Here is an 11,151-nt window from a genome sequence, read left to right as displayed (position 1 = left end):
CCTTCTTGATTTCATGCATACAATATTTCCCATCATAAAGATTCATGCTAACCTTCATACTCACATGATTTTTTTTTTATTCAACAAGTTCTATATATTTTATTATTATTTTTTCTTTATTTACCAGCTAAGATCAGTAGAGGTTGATGTTGAACAAGAAAATTTTCGATATATTTTAAAGGGTTTGGATTGGATTAAGTTTATGTTGCTGAATCAGACAATTGAAGTATCAACTACCAGCAAATTATAGGGAATTATAGAAAATTAAGTGATGTAGTTAGTGACAGCATCCATGCAGATAATTGATGTATAATTTTCTTATAATCCACTGTTGTCTATTTTTTATATTAATTTTTTGTTTTAGATTTTTAAAATTTTTTAATAAAATGAGATTTATTATATGTTTTTAATATTATTTAACAATATTTTAAAGTATTTTATAAATATTTCTAAAACTAATAACTTTTCAAGAATTTTTAAACTATTTTCACTATTTTAAATACAAAATTTTTATTTTTATATCACAAAAATTAAAAGTAATTATAAATTGAATCAAAATAGAATTTAATTCGATTTAAGATAACCCCAATTTTAAACTTACATACCATAAATTATCCAATGATCAGATCAATTTTTCAATTTTTCTTGCTCAATCATGAAATCAAAGCTTTTAATATCCAAAAGAAAAAAAAAAGAAGAAGAAGATAATTTAGTATATAACTGAGTATTTATTATATAAAACAATAAGACTGTATTGTAATGAGTTTACAGGAATTTTTAGTTGAAAAAAGTGTTGTCAAGAATCCAGAATACTACCAACTGGAAAGTGTTGAATTTAGTTTGCAAAAGGTGATTAATCAAAAGTACCAACTTTCAAACAAACATTTGAATTGTTTATTGATATCATAATACACAGAGTTGATGAGCTTTTTTTTTTTTCAATTCATTAAAATAGCTGTACATATAATATAAATAATTAAAGTGGATTCCGTTAGGAAAACTAGGATTATGAAGAACTGTAAGTCATTTTTAAAGCATTGTTCTTCCATAAAATTCCAAAATCTCCACCCATCACAAACAAAAAAGACGGTAAACAAGTCCACCTTTATGTCTGACTTAGTTGCATTGCATTTAATAATAATAATAAATCGGGACCTTTTCAATATTCTTGACAAAACAGTGCCAGCAGTGAGCCTGAAAAAAGATCCCAGTGTCATTCATTGGATGAACAGTGCATGCTTGGTTTATCTTTGACATCATGGATTCTTTGAATGATGATGATGATTAAGTGGTCTAGTTTTCATAAACATTGATTTCTGATTAGGGATTTCAGTGATTGAGAGGGTCAGTACAGCAATTACACCATCATCACACAAAATAAAAAAAAATTGCAGAAATTAATAAGCTTTTTACTATGTACTGTCAAAAGAAGAAATGTTTCATTTCATTAGAACACAAAGCTCCAGAAACTGAAACTCTACGCCATCCCCCCTCACCTTTGGGCCTTACCCCATCAAATCTTTCTGATTTAACACCTGCAGTCAGTCCATCTCAGTAGTAATAATACATGACTTTCTCTTGGCTCTTGCTTTCATCAATGAGCAAGTGGTTGTTGTTGTTGTTGTTACAGCTATTATTACTGCTACTAGAGTCCATCAGTCGCTTAACATCTTCAAGATCATAGTCTAATGGCGTTTCTCCATGGTACCCACTTGGTTTCTCAGTCCATTGGTTTCGGTTGCCGTAACTTAACATGAATTTGTGATTGTCTTCATACCCATTGGGTGCACAAAAGCCCTGAAAATTACTCATGTCTTCTTGCTTGATCTCTTTGCCATAGCTACTACCATCTGAGGAACTGCAGCTTGGTTCACTCGCAAACATCAGAAACTTTTCTTTTACCGGATAATAACTCACAAAACTGTCAGGGGTGTTGTGATTAAGAGAAGAATCGGTAGCCAAAAAAGTATTGTTATGGTTCAAAAGATCAGATTGAACAGTTGATGAGGGTTCAAAGCCTGCAAAAGATCTACTACTTGGAGTATAATAATACGAAGAGCAGTCTTTGTATGATGGAGGTATAGTTTGATGAGAAGATGGGATTGGTAGTGGTGGTGGTTTTCTCTGTGGCTGAGAACTCAAAGCCATGAGCTTCTTCTTAAGCTTGGTGTTCCAGTAGTTCTTGATATCATTGTCAGTCCTGCCTGGTAACTGAGCAGCTATTATTGACCATCTGCAAGTTTCATAAAGAGTTCCATAAGAAGTAAATTCCTTGCCTCTTTCTGTAACAGTTTCTAGTAGGTGATGTTGTTGAGTCTAAATTCACCTACTAGCATACATGCACAAGAATTATCCTGAAATAGCAGATTCTTGAATCTAAACCCTTTTCGGTAGAATTCGTTAATATCGCTTCATCATGGCAGTATATAGATTTGGTAAGGTGGGAAGGTCCCATCGAAAGAATTAAAAGATGGAGAAAGTACCTGCTTCCAATGGTAGCAAAGAGGTTGCAGATAACCATATCTTCCTCCTCAGAGAATTCACCATGTTTAATGTTGGGCCTGAGATAGTTTAGCCATCTCAATCTACAGCTCTTCCCACATCTTTTCAGACCTGGATAATATATACAGAGACAAGAAACAACAAATTAGCTAAGGAATCACCAATCAAAGAGAAAAAGAGAAGCATAAATGAAATATATTTACCAGCTTTGTGAGGGAGAGCAATCCAATTACCACCAGTTCCATATTTCTCAATGTAGTCCTTGAGCTTAGAGTCTTCTTCAGGAGACCAAGGTCCTTTCTTCACACTTGCCTTGTCACAGCAAGGAGCCCTCCCCATTTCTCTCTCCAACACAACTCTTGTGATCCCCTTTGATATTTCTGTTGACACCTCTTTTTACAAACCAAACCAACCCAAGCCAAACCTCTCTCTCCCTTTCTACTACTAATAAACTTCCTTGCTGACTGCTTCCTTTTAATAGGAAAGATTTGCGCTCACAAAAATACAAAAACAATTTTACTTTGGATTTTATTATTTATTAACAGGTACAAATTATTTAATATGTATAGTTTCTAACTGTTACGTCTAATTTAGAAAAATAATTTCACTTTGATTTCTTTTAGAAATTATAAAATATTATTATAATAATAATATATGTTTATATTTATTTAAATGGATAAAATATTACCCATTATCAAAGACATCAAAAGTCCAACGTTAATTGTTTATTGGAAAACATAACTATATACAGAACCCTGCCCTACAGTTGAGACATTTTCCAAACAACAGCAACTATTCTCCAAGCAGATAATTTTCTTTTACTTTTTTTACACACTCAATAATTTTGTGGTAACCAATCAAGTCAGGTATTGTGTTTCCTTTTTCTTTCATTTCATTCTCCTAGTAAAATTATCATTTATATTGTTAAAAATTATCTTGATTAAAAGAATAATCAACTAATGATATTTGATACCTATATATAAAAACTAACTTTTTAACATTTGAAACGGACAAAATTTTTAACAAAAGAATCAATTTATTCTTTAATCTAACGTAAAAAGATTAATTTATCCAAATCTAACTCCTAATATAAAAATTTCCACATTACTTATACTCATAGAGTGAGGGTACCAAAAAGGCAAAGCACATCAAAAATCAAATACACACAACTACATAAGGTTAAAAAAAAAACCGAAGAAAACAAAGAAAAACGAAGGTCTCCACATATCAGTTACTTGGTGATCAGATCTGGTGCTTTCTCCCAACTGACTAATGAATGCGAAACTGTTGATGCATCATAGCCTATTATTATTATTATTACCACAGAAATAGGAAGTAGTGAAAAGTGGGCAAACAACAGCTTATATATTGTGTCTGATACATTGTAACATTTCCATATTAACAAGGGCTTTCATTTTCGTTCAAGTGACACAAGAGAAAAGAGCTGTCCCTATATGCACCCCTTACCACTTGGGAATGAGTACCCTACTCTACTTGGTATATTGTAATAAATAATTAAATCCAGGTTTGTTTACCTTCCCTAATTAGTCTTGCTATAATAGACTTCCCTGGATAGGTTTTTTCTTTTGGCATTTATATCAGCTTATAGCATATCTATGGCAGATAAAAGGCATGCTTTTTGCTTCCATGTTTATTCCACCCTCTATATGGTTACTGCCCAATTCCCACATACTGAGACTATACACAGATAATTTATCATTTCCTTTTATGTTTATTTCAAACTATATATAAATTTTGATTTGATATTTAAATTTCATACACTAATTTTATATTGGTGCAATTTGTATATATAAAACTTTAATTTTGATTCAATTTTCGCATAACACTAATAATATTATTTGTGTGGCACTATTTTTCCTTTTAACCTAGGTTAATTTTATGATGTGACATTTTATTAAACTAAAAACAAAGGAGTAAATTTAAAATTTTTCACGTTGCTACGATGATAAAAATATGTAATTTCAATTTATATAAAATAATTTAAAATTATTCATAACCAACTTGATTTAGTGAAGAGATATTATAAGAAAAAGTATTCTACTTGATTTATTGATTTAATAAGTTTTTTGTTTTTAATAGCATGTCATATTAGCAATTTTCACATGACATAATAGAAAATAATTTCATATAATTGGCTCTTCCATTAGATCATTCGTTCTTAGCAGCACACTCTCATCCTCGGAAGGGGACCACTGAGGCTTAATAACCTTGAACTACTTCAACAAAGGAAATGTTAGAGTAGGCCCACACAGAATTATGGTTGATGACAACTAACATATAATGGACTTGCACTTGGTCGACCATACGGGCGATCCACCATCCTTACTGTCAGTAACATGGCACTGTCAGGCAAGGGGACCTTCCCCCTATATATACCTCAACCCACGATAAACAAAGGATCCTTCTCATGTTTTACTCCCTTAAACCTTAATATTCCACAATCTCCTCTCTTTAGCTCCCTTATCCTTTCTCCTTCCGTCCTACTCCTCCGACTCCGGCATTCTACTTGTAATAGGTGAACGCCTCCTTACCTTCACCACCATTTCCATCCTACCTTTTCTTGTCAAATACTAGTATCAACAAGGTTTAATGGTTTAAAAAAAAACACAAAGAAAATACTTAAAATTTTAATTGACTCTTCATGAAAAATTTGCATCTAATTGAGTCATTAAAATTGAAAAGTTGATCAAACAAGTCTTTTGTTAACGTTGGTCATGTTTAACCATGACTTTTTACAAATGTGGCAGACAAAACAAAAAAATAGTGACACGTGGCGTGCCACATGTACCTAATGCTGATATTCTATTTTACCAATAAACAAATATTTTTAGAAAAATTAAAAATCCTAAAAATAATTAAAATTTATTTAAAAATTAAAAATAGTTTCTCAATCAGTTTTAAGATCTTGGAACTCTAACTTCACCTAATTTTGTTAATCAAGTATCTCTCGTTCAAGTGTTCAATCTATGTAATTACTAACCCAGGATTCAATGGCATTAACTAGACCCTTCCAGTATCTATCTAAGTTAATCCCCCTCCCCACTAACTATATTCCTATGCTAGGCAAGTCGGGTAAAGTCACTATGACCAAACCTATTGGGTTGATTAGGATATCAAGTATATTCCTATCCTATCCGCAAATTTAACTTGTTCACCGGTGCTACTAAAGTTAATCTTAATCTATTTAGTCTATATTTAAACCTTAATTTTCTATATTAAGACAAATCAAGACTATCAAATTATACAACTTGGTGGTCAGACAAGCAGATTAAATAAGTATGGGATTGAATAAATAATTAACAAGGATAGAAACAATTGAAGAAAATAAATTAATTAACTAAAAAATAAGATACATTATCATTCCAAGAAAAGAGTTTAGTTCATGTTGATTTGAGAAAGCATTACAAGAATAAATTCAAAACAAATTTGCATTGATAAAAAGTAAAAAGAAACAATCTAGAGAGAAAAATAATTATTGAATTAGTGTCGAGCACTTCGGATCTCTTTTTCTTCTCCTCTTTGCAAGCTTGAAAGTTCGTTTGGTGTGAATGAGTTGTTTCTTAATTTCCAAGTTGATTTTTCTCTCTTTTTCTCCTCATTTCCTTTTAAATCACGCCAACCCTTATTGTTAGGGTTTTAATCGTTCCGCTCCACCAGACGCAGAATTGCGGTGGAGCGGACTGCTTGTTGTTTGAAAATTCTCAATTGAAGATTGTGCTTCACTAGAGCAAAAGGCTCCTCTTCACTACTTTTTACTATATGCATGGTTCAAGCGTTTCATTCTTCATTCAAAGCCGACAATGTAGAGAGGAAAATAACAAGTAAATCTGAGCTAACTCTAAAAATAATAAAAATAAAATAAAACATGATTAAACTAAAAATACAATTTTTTGGAAGTCAAACTATAATTTTACCATTTATTTACTTAAAATTTCATAAATCTTCAAGAGCTAAAAGTACAATTTTCCGTTTAAGAGGTGGGGCTCTTGCTTGTCCTCCTTTCAATATTCTTAGAGATTAAAATATTTGATAAATTTAACTCTTAACATTTAATTAAATTTTAACTGAAATTTTATTTTGTGAATCTTTTAAATTTTGTGTTGTTTTCTAATAAATGGAATCTTTCAAAAAAAAGATTTCTTTTATTAAAATGTCAACTTTAACAATCAATTTAAAGGTATCCATTATTTAATATTAAGCTTTCACAATCTAGATAACAAACAATAATTAAATTAATCAAATCTATATATGATTGGATTAAATAAAAGAAAATTTTCAAAAAAATACAAGTGTCTTCTTCTGCATTGACTCTTGTACAAGAAAGAGAGACATCTTTCTCAACGGTTGGCCAACTAAGATTAGACAATTGTGCATGCTGTATCCACTTCATTATAATAACACTATTTAATGACTGATTAATATAATTAATGAAAAATGTGATAACTTTATTTTTAAATCTTATTATTTAATATCTACTTAAAAAGTTGATTTATTTAAATATTTGTGCAGGAGTGAGTAAAATTGATTTGATTTCAAAAACTCGATAAAAATTTAAATTTTGAATTAAATAGTTCGAGTTTTTTGAGTTAATCAAGTTATTCGATCAACTTGAATTAAAAATTAAGTATTTTGATTTAACTTGAATATGAATATATGAATTACACAATTTGAGTTATCTGAAAATCTGAATAAGAAAAGGCAAAACTACAACGTTTTGATAAATATTTACTCATTAAGTTAAAATGTAAAACAATTATATTGTTTATATAATTAAATAATATTGTACTTTGTCTACTGGTTAAATAATCGGTCTATATAAAGGCAACATTGAGTATAAATAATATGATTCGTTAACTCAACTAAACTTAACTTGAAATTTTTTTACTCGATTCGATTCAATTCGAAAAAAAATCAAATTGAGTTTGGTTGCTAAAATATGATTCGTCAACTCAACTAATTTAAATTTTTTTACTTAATTCAACTCGACTCGATCGAATACTCATCCCTATATTTAGATATAAAATTATACATTTTTTTTTCGTATTATGAACCAAAAATAAAGAGTAGGCTATTTTTCAAATTTTATTGCACCTTTGTTATCGCACAAATTTCGAAGTGCTTCCCAATTTTTGACATTTACCTTGTTATAGTCTTAAAGTAGCGTTTGATTGCGTCTTCAGATTTAATTTTCAAAATTAATCATACTTTTACAAATCACATATATCCATTTTTACCATACAATATTCTTGAGAAGGATATACTTACATTTTTGTAATTTTTATACGATTAATATTTTAATAATTTAATCGTTATATTTTATACTTTATTCATATATATCATGTATATCGAATTTGATATAAATTAAAATAGTCAACTATTCTTTTTATGAAAAAACTTTTAATCGTTAAATATATCAATATATATATAATATTTTAGATCAATAAGATAGATATATTTGATCGATTCAAAATTTACACACATAATATGTACAAATATCTTAATAAGTTCAACAATTAAATCATTAAAATATTAATCGTACAAAAATATATATAAAGAGTATAAAGTAGCTTTACTATATATATTGACTAATGAGAGAGATTTACTTATCTTGATGTAAAATTAAAGTAGCTTTATACTCTTTTATATATTTACATACGATTAATATTTTAACGATCTAACTATTAAATTTATTAATATATTTGTACTTATTATGCATATAAATTTTGAACCAATCAGATAACTTCACCACACTAATCTAAAATGTTGTATATATTAATATTTATTGAACTATTAAATTTTTTTACACAAAATAAATAGTTAAAAATTTAAATTTATATCAAATTTTACATGCATAATCTATATTAATGAAATATAAAAATTGACAGTTAAATCTTTAAAACTTAATCATTCAAAAATATATAAAAAAACCTTAAAACTACTTTAATTTTACATCCCATAGGCATTTCATAATAGCTACAATGTAACCTTTGAATATTTGCTAAATGATGTAATCTTTTGTGTTCTTTTATATCATGCCTTCTCTTCAAGGGTACAATTTAAAAATTAAATTAAGAAGTTAGTTCGGTTATTGATAAATACATATAAACTTAAATTGTTGATTTTTATTAATTTGTTTCATATAAAATTTTAAATTGTTAAATTTATTAATTTCTTACATATAAATTTATAAATTGCTGATTTTAAGATGATCATTTGACGATAATGTTTAATAGTGTAATCCATTCAAACTAACTTTTGAATTTTTGTAAAAGGATGCTATTAATAAATAACACTGAAATTTGTAGTTAATTCACATTTTAGAAGAATAAGATCAAATAGTACCAAATGAAATTTTAGAAGAATTGGGGAGCAAAGTGAAATTTGTGAAGAAAAGAGGGTCTTTCTTTTGAAAAGGAAACTTAACAAAACCTAACAGACAAAAGTCAAAGAAAAGTCAGTCTCAAGGCTTTAAATGAAAAAGTCTCCTCAAACTCGGATTCTGAGTGGACAAAAGACAAAACCCTTTTCTCGCTAGCTGTCTCCAATGACGTAATACGTTGCGTACGCCACGTTACAAAGGCAGAAAAATAATATTATAATAAGAGACTGCATTTAAGAAAAAAATGGTGAAGTATATTTCGATGCATTTTTCGTTTGGAGGATTATAGGTAGATGTAGGAATTATAGAAAAAATGATTTCCTAGAATAATTAAAAATCAATTAACCATTTAATCAAATATTAATAATTAATTCAGCTCTTAAAGTATAATTTTTTATGAAAAATTAACAAGATGAATAATAGTATGAAAAATTATGATGTGGTGAATGATGTAGAAAATGCTATCAAAAGAGTTTAACTGCTTTTTAATTTATTTTATAAGGGTTTAATTAATTTTTAAAAAGTATAAAAATAATTATAAAAAAAAAAGAGTTAATGCACTTTTTGGGCTTGAACTTGATAATTTTTCTCATATTGGAGCTTGAACTTGTCTTTCTTTTTTTTTTTTTCTTAAGTTAGTCATTGAACTTGTCAATTGCTCTACAAGGGAGCTTAATTTTTTTATCCAAATTAGTCCATGATATTTCCTTAAAATAAGTTGGAGAAAAAAAATTCAAACCCTAATGTGAGAATAATTACCTACTTCAAATCTTAATATGAGAACAATGGTCGAGTTCAAAAATTAACTTGGACCAAAATGTATTCTAACCTTAATGTGAAAATAATTGTTAAGTTTATTCTCTATTAACCCTAAAAATAGTATAAAGAAGTTATAAAATTTTATTGAAATATAAAATATTAAAAATATTAAATTTTATAATAGTAGTATTTTTAACTTTTATAATATTTAATACTTTTCATAATTTATATAATTTTTCTATAATATTCTAAAAGGTTTATAATATTTTAATAATTCTAATAACTTTAAAAGCTCTTTAATAAAAAATTACCATTTTTTAGTTTTTCTTCACACATTGTCCTATATAGCACCAGAGTTCATTCTTATCAATTTTCCTTATATAATCTTTTCTTAACTAAAATCATTAATCACTGCTCACTTCAAGTAACTAAACATTAAATTAATTGTGGCTCAAACCCCTCACTCTGCACCCCATATATATTCAATTATCATTACACTTCAAGTTCTTCATTTTCTTATTATTGAAGCCAAATACTTTAAACCTTCAAAATAGCAAAAGTTTTCTATAAATTTTAATACTTTTATAACAATTTAATATTTTATAATATTTATAATATTCATTTTAATACTTTTAATATAAATACCTAAGACTTTTTATAGTTTTAATTTTTAAAAATTCTATAAATTCTGTAATTTTATTATTCTTTCTTATTTTTCATAATATATTAATGGTTTTATAATTTTAATAATATTTTAATCATTTTATAATTATTAAAAATTTTATAATATTTTCTACAATTTTTATAGTTTTCTAAATTTTTAATCATATTTTAATAATTGATAGATTTTTATAATTTCTAAAAATCAATTAAGCTTTCGTAAAATACTTAAAAATCAAATTGTTATCACAATTAGTTGTTTATATCTTCAAAGAGCACATGCGACAAGGGGATAAGTGCAGCGGATACTCTGATTTTGACAAAAAAAAAATTAAAAATCAATTAAACCCTATATGTTAGCACTTTTTCAGATTAAATGCCACATTTGACACCACAATATTATTTTTGGAACATTAGCCGCTAGGTTAACTGTCAAGTCTTCGCTTAATAACCCATTAGAGACTTTGATGGAAAACTATAAGTCAAGGGTTGAATTGATTGCTAATTTTAAGTTAAAAACTCAATTAATTACAGTTTTTAATTAGGGGTTTAATTAATTTTTTAATTATTTCGCAAGGTATTTTTAGGACTTAAGCATTTTGTTTATAATAAAAGTTATGAAATTTGCAGTTTTTCTCTCAAAATGTTTTTAGATTAATTTTAAATTATTTTTAATATTAAATAACTTAACATTCATGAAGATGGAAGTTTGTACGTATGAATATTTTTAGTCAAACCTCAACACCCTTGAATGACGAGTTTAAACTACTTCTGCAAAATCTATGACGAAATCTAATTTTTTGGTTTGAGACATGATTGAAATAATATTG

At 27.6% G+C, this 11,151-nt stretch overlaps 1 protein-coding gene across 1 annotated transcript; it reads right to left on the bottom strand.

Moving 5' to 3' along the window:
• Nucleotides 1-1,297: 1,297 nt before the first annotated feature.
• On the bottom strand, nt 1,298-2,988 carry LOC108469272 (transcription factor RAX2-like). The gene is made up of 3 exons (XM_017770167.2): nt 2,706-2,988; nt 2,484-2,613; nt 1,298-2,233 (listed from the first exon to the last, which is right to left on the bottom strand). Exons 1-3 carry the CDS (start codon nt 2,839-2,841, stop codon nt 1,552-1,554), a joined length of 948 nt encoding a protein of 315 aa, XP_017625656.1. The 5' UTR covers nt 2,842-2,988; the 3' UTR covers nt 1,298-1,551.
• Between the last annotated feature and the right edge of the window lie 8,163 nt (nt 2,989-11,151).

The sequence above is a fragment of the Gossypium arboreum genome, chromosome 8 (assembly GCF_025698485.1).
Source record: "Gossypium arboreum isolate Shixiya-1 chromosome 8, ASM2569848v2, whole genome shotgun sequence".
NCBI classification, from domain to species: Eukaryota; Viridiplantae; Streptophyta; class Magnoliopsida; order Malvales; family Malvaceae; genus Gossypium; species Gossypium arboreum.
Note: the sequence above shows the minus strand (reverse complement) of the source record. Positions and strands in the feature narration are given on the sequence as shown.